The sequence below is a fragment of the Muntiacus reevesi genome, chromosome 2 (genome assembly GCF_963930625.1).
Source record: "Muntiacus reevesi chromosome 2, mMunRee1.1, whole genome shotgun sequence".
NCBI classification, from domain to species: domain Eukaryota; kingdom Metazoa; phylum Chordata; class Mammalia; order Artiodactyla; family Cervidae; genus Muntiacus; species Muntiacus reevesi.
In genome coordinates, this window is record NC_089250.1 from 3,624,678 (window position 1) to 3,636,739 (window position 12,062).

Below are 12,062 nucleotides of genomic sequence, written 5' to 3' on the forward strand. Positions count from 1 at the left end.
ATGGACACAGGCCACACATTGGAAGGACCTTGTGGGTCATTGGTAGCTTCTAGTTAAATCGGAATCCTTGAGATTTGGCCTAGGCATTGGCGATTTTAAAAGCCCCTCAAATTCCCATGAGATGCCACAGTTAAGAACTGTTTAAAAGTCAGGGGGGCAGTTTTTGTGTGTCTAAATACTAGATGCTAGAAGAGGCAGGGTCTACGAAGAGCTGAGTCTCCTTGAGAAGAAGGGCTTTGTGCAGGTCAGAGAGGGGCCTGACAGACAGCCGTGGGAAGCTGCGTGCAGCACAGGGAGCTCAGCTCGGGCTCTGTGACGACCTGGGGGACGCCCGAGAGAAAGGGGGCGTGTGTTCCTGCCGCTGATGCACTTTGCTGCACGGGAGAAACCCACAACGCTGTGATGCAGATATACTCCAAAACCCGAAATGCTTCTACTTTCAGATGACGAAGAGGCTTAGGTGACAAGGCACCAGTCGGCATACGTTTTACTCCTACAGAGGGACCCGTTCTCTCTTCTCAAAATCCCCCTGTGTTAGCTCTGGCGCTTTACACTCGACACATCAGAGCCCAGCTTCATCTTTGCCGGCACTGAGAAATTGTTACCCTCCTACAGAAGATGGGTTTTTAAAGCACCTAAGTAATTGTCTGGGCTTTGCCTTTGATCCACGATCATTAATATCATTAATAAGCTCTCAAAAGTGCATGTGAATCTCAAGTTCACATTTGGCAGGACAGTGAAAGAAAGAACGCTTTTAAAATAATTTGGCTCAGAAAGCACATCTGAAATAACCCTGTGGGAAAAAGAAGAGAATTTCTCATCCTCGGAAGGATTACCTAGGATGGAGATGCTGACCTTGTGTTTTAAGTTCACTTACATTTCTTGAACCCTCATTCATCCCCCAGCCTGATTTATTTTAGGAGGTGAAGCAGGCTGTGGGAGGGGAGTCTGGTGCTATGCAGTTTTCGTGTTTGCTTTCTGTTTTGTTTTTTTTCCACAGTTACCCAAAGATCATAACGTGCATATATCTTTACAAAAAAAAAAAAAAAAGACTGCTTCATGAGCTTTAGTACAGCTTTTCTCTCAGAAATTAGTGCTGAAGAATTCTTTGCTCTGCAGGCTTCCACAGCGATCCAGTCCCAGAAGGCGAGGTGCCCAGGGCGAGCGGAGCAGTGACCTCCGTGGGGGAGAGGTCAGCTGAGCAGCGAGGCTCAAAAGGGAGGAAGAAAAAGCAGCTCCTCAGCGGGGAGTTTGACTTGCTTCAGGGCAGAAGAGCTTTTATAAATAAGGTCCCAGGCTCCCACGCCCTCTCGCCCGTCTTCTGTTACCAGTCGTCTGCACTTAGACACATATGCGCACACTCATGGACACACACAGATAGACACACATGCACACACAGACGCACATGCACACACTCATGGACACACACAGACACACATGCATACACTCATGGACACAGACACGCACACACTCATGGACACACACAGACACACAGACACTCATGGACACAGACACATGCACACACACTCCTGGACACACACAGATATAGGTCTGCAGACACACGCATTCATGGACACAAAGTAGTGGATGCACACACACAGGGACACACATTCAGACATACAGACACATGGATACACTTAGACGCAAACATTCATGGACACACAGACATCATGAACACACAGACACACAAGTGGACACACAGGCACACAGCAGTGGATGCAAACATGAAGACATTGCACATGGGCATACATACACACATCTACACAGTCACACTCAGGACACACACAATACACTGGTGGACACAGACACACTCATGGACACAGACACATTCATGAACTCACACAAACATGGACACATCTACCCAGTCACACTCATGAACACACTCAGACACATGGACACGATCCTGGACACACATTGGTGGACACATATTCATGGATACACAAACTGGTGGACAAAATGTTCACACAGACATGCTCACGGACACACCCTGGTGGACACGGCCCCAGCTCTCACTTGCCCTGCCTGCCTCTCCACCTGCCTCTGGATTGCGGTTAGACAGACAGACAGACCCTTCTCCAGAGGAGCAGGTGATGGTTTGGCTGGGGATTTTTCTAGGCCCAGTGGCTCCTAAGGCCTTTTCAGTTCCTCCTTCACAGGCTCAGCTGGTGAGAAGAATGTGGAGTGCTCGTTCCCAAAGCCACCGTGGGTGCCTGTGAGGACTGAGGCCAGCCCATCCGTCTGTGCCTGCTGTCAGAGGGAGGAGGGGGATGGTCAATCAGGACGACCTCCGATCTCCATGGGACACACAGGGCCAGAGCTGGGAATGTGTTCTCGCGGGAGGGGCCTGGAAGACCTTCCCCAAACGATGCTGGTGTGGACAGGGGCTTGTGAAACAGCAGCTTTGCTTTGCGGGGTATATTCTCCTTCGCATGCTTGCCTGTGAGCCTCTTGCAGTGCCCTCTGCTCCGTGACCCTGGAGCCCGCCTGGGCGGAGCCTGGGGCATCTAGAAAAGCGTCTTCAGGCGACTCCACCATGGAGAATGACTCTCCAAGTCAGAGACGCAGGTACCAGGTCTGCTGGCGGCTGGCCGGGGGCAGCGCTCAGCATCTCCTGGCTCTTCTCAGGACCTAATGCAGAAACCCCTTGTGCTGAATCCCTTTCCTATTTTGAATCTCTCTGACTTCTTCTGTAACCAGCCAGAGAAAACTCCCTGCTTTTAAATCTCCACTTGAATAATCATTGCATGTTAAGGTGAACTGATTTGGGAACTTTAATTATGTCAAAAAAAATCCCTTCACTAATCTTTCACCTGGATTAGTGTTTGGTCAAATAACCAGGGGCTAGGAGTCTCTAGGGGCCGTCCACCACCGGATCCAACTGCCCGTGGATCTTCTCTAACACAGGTGTAGTTCAATGGAGAGAACGGGGGGCTTCCTTGGTGGTCCAGTGCCGCCATGCTGCCAATGCAGGGGGCAAGGGTTTTGATCCCTGGTCTGGGAACTAAGATCTCCCGCGTTGTGCAGTATAGTCAAAAGATTTTTTAAAAAGTGAGAATGAGACAGTCATTGAAATCTAACTGGACTTCACGTTTTAACAGATTCTGGTCTCCTGTGACAGTTAGAGAAATACAGAGAGTGCATTCCTTCTTGCTGCTGTCCCTTTTTGTGTATACTGACCAAGTGACGCACATTTCTTGTCACCATTTTGCAGATGGGGAAACTGAGGCACAGAGCATTTTGGAAACTTTCCCGAGTTAGTAAGTCAGGCCTGTGACTTCTAAACCCCAAAGCCCAGTGACTTCTATGGGTGTGAGCCTAACACCGCCCAGGCAGGAGATATCCGCGGCAGGAGCCCGGAAAGAAAGCGCTGCAGGGGAATCAAGGAGGTGTGGCTCTGGAGTGCAGGCGCTGACTGCACAGGGCTGGGGCTGGCTCTGCAGCTGAGAAGGCGAAAGTGACAGGCGGCCACTCGGGCCGCGGTGGAGGCCTGTCTGTCTGAATTTAGCTACAGTTGACTCACTGTATTGTGTTAGTTTCAGGTGGACGGCTTCAGATGCTTTGCCATTACAGGTTATTACAAGATACTGCCTATAGTTCCCTTTGCTATACAGCAAACCCTTAGCGTTTATTCTGTACATAGTGGTATGTGTCTTTTAATCCCATACTTCTATAATAATCTACCCCTCCCTCTCCCCTTTTGCCTTTGGTAACCACAAGATTTTTTTCCTCTGGCTGTGAGTCTGTTTCTGTTTTGCAAGTAAGTTGATTTGTATTACTGTTTTTTAGATTCAACATATAAGTGATCTCATATGATATTTATCTTTGTCTGGCTTCACTTTGATATGATAATCTTTAGACCCATCCATGTTACTGCAAATGGCAATATTTCATTCTTTTTGTGGCTGAATAATATTCTATACCACATCTGCTTTATCCATCCATCTGTTGATGGACAGATGTCTTGGCTGTTCTGAACAGTGCTGCGGTGAACACTGAATGTGAAAGTGTTAGTCGCTCAGTCGCGTCGGACTCTGCAACCCCATGGGCTGTGGCCTGCCAGGCTCCTCTGTGCATGGAATTCTCCAGGCAAGAATACTGGACTGGGTTGCCATGATGCCCTTCTTCAGGAGATCTTTCCCACCCAGAGATCAAACGCAGGTCTCCCACACTGCAGGCAGATTCTTTATTTACCACCTGAGCCACCAGGGAAGCCCCTCTATGAACACTGAGGTGCATGTATCTTTTTCAGTTCAAGTTTTCATCTTTTCCAGATATATACCCAAGAGTAGGATTGCTGGATCATATGGTTAGCTCTGTTTTCAGTTGTTTAAGGAACCTTCAGGCAGTTTTCCATAGTAGCTGCATCAGTTTACCTTCTGTTCAGGCCTTTTTACCGATGTTGGACCAAGAACTCACGTAAAGATAACCAGCCCTGGACGCAGCGAGGGTGGGAGGCCTCGCTCAGCGCCCCGCCCCCACACTCTTCTTTTATGTCTTGGCCACTTCGTCCTTAGTTTTGTGCAAACCTGTTGCTGTTTCACACTGCTGCTCTTCCTTTCTGATTGGTGCCTTGGATTCTTTCAGAAACACTTCCAGAAACCGTCCTGCCGAGCCCAGAGAGCCCCCGAGGATATCTGACTGTCATCATCCTGAACTTGGGGGGTGTACATTTCTGTCTCCAGGACGGGGTTTTCCTAAGCGGGTCCGCCAGGGTGCCTTGGCGCATAGGAAACTTTAGCATAAAGCGCGTAATTCTGGCCTCCCCAGCATGAGGAACAGATTTAAGACGTGGGATCCGCTCCGGCCCCTCCTCGGCGGGTGGGGAGACGTGGGGGAAGCCAGTGGCCCACGGGCGGTTCCGGGAATCCCCGGGTGTGTCTGTGCTGGCCCTGGCCATGGATGGCATCACGTTCAGCCGCCTGGGAACTTGAGTCCTTTTAACTGCTCGGGTGCTGTTTGCTCTGTAGCCTGCCCTGGAGGCAAGCATGGTGGAGGGGCTGTGAGAGCAGGCCTGCTGCACTTGTGGTAACCTGACCCCGCCCGGCCCTCCCGGCTGCCGCCGATTCGGACCCTCTCAAAACCCGGTGAGGTGCGCCTGTGCGTGCAACGCAGAGGGAGGGGCAGGATGTAGGCGGCTGTCGCTTGCTTTCCTTTCTCAGCCTCTTTTCCTGCGATTCATTTTCTAATTCCGTGAAGCAGAAACTCAAAAGGAAATCCGAAGCTGGCAAAGAACAAGGGACTCGCCCCTAAAGGAGCGGGGCGGTCTGCCTTTGGTTTGGGGAATGTGTATTGTTCGTGGGGTCGTAAAGCTGTCAATTTCTAGGCAGAGTCTGGAGGAGGCAAAGCTCGGATGGTCACACTGAGTTTCTGGTGGCATCCTGTGCCTTCATTTTGGTCCCTTGCTCACTTCCCAAGTCTGCATCTTTGACAATCACATCAAGGGCAGGTTCTGGAGATAAACCTGACAAATCCCCAGAAGACGCTGAAAACACTGCAACCCAGCTGGCAGGAGCCCCAGATTCTAGTCCTAATTCTTGCTAACTCGATGTGACCTGGAAAGGGTCCCCGATGCTCTCTAGGTCCCAGTTTTCCCACCTGGGGAAGCAAGAGAGGGCAGATCCTTTGCTTGGGAAGGTCTCCGATTGCGTTAATATCCAGTGAGTCTCCCATGAAGGCTTTTCAGCTGCACTTTTCTGAGAAAGGCTGAAGTAAAGCAGCTTTTCCCCTTTCAGGTGGAAAACAGAGCAGGGCCCAACCCCTCTGGGTGCTGAGTGGTCATTAGGAAGCCAGCTGCCAGCTCGGGTTCCCCTGGGATGGAGGCGGAGCCCCGTTGTCCCTGCCAGGAGAGCTCCCTTAAAAAAAAAAAAAGCTGTTGCCGGCATCTGCTTTCCCTCTCTGGGTAATTCAGCTCCTGGGTGCCCTGATGTGGAGAGTGGTCGGGGAGGCGTGCGCGGGGAGGTGGGGTGTAGGGCAGTGGGCAGGCCTCCATTCAAGGTTCTTATTGGACTTTAGAGCCTTTACTCGCCAAGTTAATTTCCCCAACTTGCAAGTATCACAGGTTAACACTGGACCCATGCATAATGATACATAATTTAAGACTTGTAAAAGCTGCCCAGGACTTGAAAGAAACACAGTCTAAGCCAGAAGCCTGTGCCTGGCATGCAAGAGCAAGTAACACAGGTAGAATTTATGTCCAAAGCCGGGGAGCCACACCCTCGTGACACCATCTCAGAGGGTGCCACGCTGTGTGCAGGCCCTTCTGTCCCAGGCGGCGGCACGGAGCCCTGCAACCATCACCCCCACTTGCCCTCAACCACCATTGGAAGGCAGTTAGTTGTTCACAGGGGGAAGTTCTTTATTCTTAATAGACCCAGGAATATCTCAAGGACTTAAAGTGACGCAACATGATCGCCCTAATGGTTTCTGAACTCTGTCTTTAAGACTTGTGGGGCCAGAACCCCACAAAACTGCCCTGGGGCATGCTTCTACTTCTGATAACCAAGCTGTCTGTTGGCATAGTTAGAGCCTGACATAGCCTGAGTCGGGATGTTTAGCTGCTTGTGGGATGGAAAAAAAATGTTAAGAAAAATAATTGTTGTTTTTGCAAACTATCTATTTAAAAACAGAACCTCAGGAAGCAGATTTCTGTTTCAACGCTCAGATGAATCAGAGCTTACAAAGTATAAATACACATTAGCAGGAGGAGGCTTCCCATAACCCAGCGCTTGTATGTCTTCCCAGCCCCGGAACCTCTGACTCCTGCTTTTCATTCCCAGCAGAGGCAAGAAAGCAAGCCGCCATGGAAGCGGAAGTGCTGGAACCTAGCTCAGCCCGAGTTGCAAACCTCTGCAGGCCAGTGGGAGTTTTGTATTTTTTCTTTAAAAGCAACTGGTTGTTTGCCACACCCTCGCTCACTTTGGGGTCTACAGGTGTATGCCATTTGGAAATGAGGCAAACCCACAGGCTGGTTCCTTGGGCTCTTTGCTACCTAAGAAAGATTACCAAATAAGTTAACTTTGACTCACTGACCCCTCAGATCAGCCAATAAAATGAAGTGCTTACACCACAACTTGCTCAAGGGATAGTGCAATTGATTTACTTAAAAATGATGTCAGGTGGCAATTGAGCAACAAACTGGCTTCCAGACTGCTTAATTCAGTTTAACAAGGAGGAAAAACCTTGTAATTAACGGAAGAGCTTGAATACTTTGGTGACGCTGTTTTCATAGTCTGCCATACCTAAGCTGGGGAGGGTGGGGGGGGGAGGGGATAGCTTTTGCTGAAAACTATAGGTTCCCAGGCCCCGCTTAGCAAGTCAGGGGCCAGGACTGGGAGTCTGCATTTAAGAGAAACACCTTTGCAAGTTCTGTTTCTCTGCTCATCATCCAGTCTCACTGGACTTTTAGTCAAGCTATACTCCCATTTTCTGTTCTAACTCTACATTGTATATATATGTCTGGAGTCCTAGGACAGTTTCCCATCCTAAAGCAACCAGCTTTGAGCTGCTGTTTTCCTGGAGTTTCATGGTATATATGTACTAATGTTGGAATTCTAGTTCATCATGTTTCTGAACGGAAAATTCTTCATCTCCCAGGGCCTGATTATAGAGGGCACAGAACTTTCCAGGGAAGGGGCGGGGGGGGCGGTTCTGGGGCTCTTCTCTTGCACTTTCCTGCCCCCAGGACAACCAGGACCCCAGTGCAGGATGCCTGCCATCTGAAGAAAGGTGACAACCGCCTTTAACAACCAAGGTCCTGGCTTTGAACTGTCCAGATGAGCCTATCTCCTCCTTTCCACCACCCAACATGTCCTGCACAGACGGCTCCTTGAAATAACAATCTCGAGATCACTCGTCTCTTAGAACAAAGAACTACAAGAGGCTCATCAAACTTTTTTCTTGGCACACAAGCATCTGGCAACTATCCAGGGAATTTGGGGGTCCTACAGAATTCAAGTTTACAAACCACCAGAGCAAGGTAATGTTGGAATTCAGACTTGGTCCTACTGGTCAGTCTGTTCCTCCCTCTGAACCCACCCTGCAAAGAGCCACCCCGGGATGGGGAACTGTCACAGGGACCACCCCACCCCGCAAAGAGCCGCCCCAGGACGGGGAGCCAGCAGGGACCAGGCTTGTCTAGGTGCTCTTCCTTGGGGCCGCCTCCCTGATGAGCCAGACTCCGTCTCCGCCCCTGCTCATGCACAAGCAACAGGGATGCCTCAACCTGCCATCCATTAACCACGACACCCGCTGGGACACAGCTCCTAACCTGGTAGAAAGATAAGGGTCCCAAGAATGAAGCAAGATCAACACCCACATGGCTTTTCCTCCGCTCAGCCTGGTGCTGCAGTTGGACGTGCACCACAAAGGCTGGATGGGGTGCCCAGCCAGAGAGCCGCGGCTGGGAGGAGGGCAAGCTGGCGCTTCCTGCATAGAGGAGGGCACTCCTGGTAGCTCCCTGAAGCTTCTGAAAGCTGTCCACGAGCCCATCACTGGCGGCTCACCCTCCACGCAGAGGTGCCAGCAGCAGAGCCCCCCCACACACTCCCGACACCACGCGGGCATGCCTGTTGCCCTCGGCCCAGCAGCTGCAAGTGACAGCCACGGCCCTCCTGCCTGTCACCGGCGGAAGCAGCCCAGCGCTGGCACCCAGGGCTGAGCGAGAGGGAGGGCAGCGTGGGCTCACCCCCCGGGAGCAAGGTGATGAACAGTGAGATGGGCCCTCACCCCCGGAGCCTGGCATCACCCTCCTCCCACAGGCCAGCCTGGAGGTACGAGCATGCACAAAGCCTTGAGGATGTGGTCTGCAGTGATGCCAGGACAGTCCTATTCATCCAAGTAGCCAGAGAAGGAAGAGAAAGCATCCTGCCTCCCTCCTAATCCCCCAGCACCGATTCCAAGCTATTTAAAACCCTCTGAGGTGGGCATCACCCCTAAATTGCTCAAAACAATTCACGTCCACACTACAGGCCATTAATCCAGTGGTGTTTATTCAAGCAGTATTCACACTCGCTATCGAATAACAAGGGCATCAAGGCCCCCAAGACGGGGCTCTCACAGCTCCAGCTTCACAGCAGCCTCTCTGGGAGGGGTTTCAAGAACTTAAGATGAAGGTGATGGCTGAAAAGGCTTGCCGTTCCTGCTCTGGGCCCCCGAGGAGTACAGCCTGCTTCTCGCATCCTCATCACCAGGCAGACCCAGGCTGGTGGCAGAGGCACAGCTGGGCAGAACTATGTAAGCTCAGAAGAGGCCACACTGGTCCATGTTTTCGTACAAAAAATTTAATAAATATGACTTTTCAAAATGTATTGCCAGGAACAACACAAAGATGCAAGTTTATGTCCGTATAACACTAAGAGGACAATACAAAGGGTCTTCACGGTCTCAATGGTGAACTAACAAAATCAGTTTTGAATAAGCCTTTTTGAACTTAAACTTCATCATAGCATTTTGATTTCCTCACCTAAGGCAGGCAGTGGACTCTATGACAAATCTAAACAGTGATCTTACTGGACATTTTATGGTTCAAGTATTCAACTAGCTTATTAGAATACTCCCTAAATGCAGTAGATAAAAAAGTCAAATGAGTCTTACATAATGAATGGTGAAAAGAAATCAGAATTTACAAAATAAGATTGGTGTGCTTCCAACTTCACACAATTAATTTGATATTTTTATTGATCTTCAACCACTCATGTTTCGGCTATGTTTAGTCACAGCTCACCTTGTTCCCTTAAACTGCTAGGCAGCAGATCATCTGCCTGTCTCTCTTCAAGTCTAAAAAAAAAAAAAAAAAAAAAAAAAACCACCTGTTCTAGACTAATTCTCAAACTGCCTCAGTCGGGGTTTTAAATATCTGACGTCGTACGAAAAAAAAAAAAAATTCCACCAGTATTCCAGGCACGAAAGGCCATCCTATTGTCTTAAACTATTTTCAAACACCTTAATTTTGGCTTATAGGCAACATGTAATAAGAAAATAAGTTCAAAAAAATAAAGCCATACGCTTACAACGCTATCAAAAACCTTCAATTCTAAACACGTACATATAAATAAAAAGGAATGATGTCTTAAGGCTCTTGATTATTAAGTTAATAAATCAAATATACACAGTGATTAATAAAAAAAGAATTATTTACATAACTATACAAAATTCTACTTTTGACACATTTTCCTCTTTAAATTCTTCATTTTACCAGCAACTGCTGACATCGAAGTCCCCCCTCCCCCAACAACAACAACAAAATACAATAAAAAAAATAAATAATAAACTCATTTGTGATAGTTGCTGTGGTTCTGAGCTGCAAAGGCACTTTTCAAATACAGAACTACTTGGACGTCATCATAAAACCAATATACAAAAACAACTCAAGAGTCAATAAATATAAATAAAAACTATGGTCCTAAGACTGCATCACCATCGGGACATCTGGCAGAAATGGAAGCTGGGCGATCTCCTGGGAGCCTGATCCGGAGGTGCGGGCAGGCGGGGGGCGGGGGCCCGGCATTTGCATAGCTGCGGTGCGGTGCCACCCAGCCAACCACAGAAACTACCACTGCCAGTGTAGGCCAGCTTGTCGGAACTTAAATTAACACGGGACTCTACGCCCGGGACAGCGTGGGGCCGGAGCGCGACAGACGGGGCGGCTGCGGGAGCGGAGCCCCGGGAGCCCCCGGACGGCGCCCGCCGCCTGCTATACGATGTACTCCATGCGGTTCAGGCTCTGCGCGCTCTCCAGGTCTCTGTTGTCCCGTTTGTTTGTCCAGTTGGGGTGTTTGGCCGGCGTGCCGTGGGGGGGCTTCTCCTCTCGGTCGACCAGCGTGTACGTGGCCTGCTTGGCGAAGCGCGCCTTCTGCTGGTGCTTGTCCATGTCGTCCTCCTCCACCTCCGAGTTGTGTGTCCTTATTTTGGACATTTTGGAGTTCTTGCTCTCGTAGTCCTTGATGGGGACCGTGTTCGCCCCGTGCTTCTCGATGGGGTTCTTAATCTGGTTCAGCTGCTCGCGCACGTTGTTGGTGGTGTTGTCCTCGGCGGCGGCGCGCGCGTCGCTGCCCGGCTTCCGGCGCTTGCGCACGCACCAGTAGAAGGCGGTCAGCAGGCAGCAGACCCAGGCCACGGTCAGCACGGAGCTCAGCAGCGGCACCAGGAAATCTGCGCGGTGGGGCGGCGGCGGCGGGGGCCGGGTGAGCCACCCCGCGGCCCCGGCCCCTCCCCACCCGCACCGCCCCTCCCCGCCGGCCTCCCCGGAGAGACCAGGCCAGACGGCAGCGCAGACGGGTGCCCACCTCCATGTGGGGAGGGCTGTCTGGGCCAGGGGTGGGGAGTCTGGCTACCGAGGCAGCTCATGAGACAAGCTGGTTCTCAGAATCCTCAGAAAGAGGGCTCTGGGACGCATGGCTGCAACCCCCGGGGGGTTCCGTGCCAGCTACAGCACAGTGATGCTCCAGGGATCCCAGGGGCCCCCGGCTACCCTGCAGGGCCACTGAGCCATTCAATCAAGGCCGCGCTTAGGATGCGCTGTTCCCCAACACGGGAGCACAAGGCAGGCTCCACGAAGACGTGTACTCGGGGTACGGCAACACTCTGCCAGGACGGTGCCTGCAGCCAGAGGCAGCCCGCAGGCAGGGGACGAGTCAAACCGCCTCTGCCCACAGCCGTGGGATCCTGGCCCGGCAGCCAGCCTCTGTCTTCTCGCTAGTTAAAAATGGGAGTCCTTGAACAGGGAACCGGCAGCTAACTTCCCGCCTGGGGGTTTCCCTGGATGCGGGTTGTGCTGGTCTTACTGATGAGCTGGACAGGATGGTCCTCACAGAAAGGGACTCCTACCCCACCACCTACCTGTTCTGTTCTTCAGAGGACGCCTCTGAACTCTCACTTCCGCAACGGCAGCAATCAGCGAGCTGTTCCCATCACGTTTACTGACAAGATCTATGATTTTGTCGGTGATCTCCTTGATAGGGTTCCCATCATCCCGGATGTCTTCAGCAGACTGGAAAAAGCAGCAGCAGACCCCGGGGGTCAGGGACACTCACCAGTCACTTTTACTCAAAATTATTTGCCCATAT

General features: G+C 51.0%; 1 protein-coding gene across 1 annotated transcript in view; it reads right to left on the reverse strand.

Moving 5' to 3' along the window:
• Positions 1-8,966: 8,966 nt before the first annotated feature.
• Positions 8,967-12,062, reverse strand: part of JAG1 (jagged canonical Notch ligand 1) — a 35,183-nt gene continuing 32,087 nt past the window's right edge. The window contains exons 25-26 of the mRNA XM_065920870.1: positions 11,836-11,986; positions 8,967-11,148 (exon numbers count right to left, since the gene is read on the reverse strand). Coding sequence (XP_065776942.1) covers positions 10,691-11,148; positions 11,836-11,986 — 609 coding nt within the window. The 3' untranslated portion in view covers positions 8,967-10,690. The remainder of the gene's footprint in view (positions 11,149-11,835; positions 11,987-12,062) is intronic.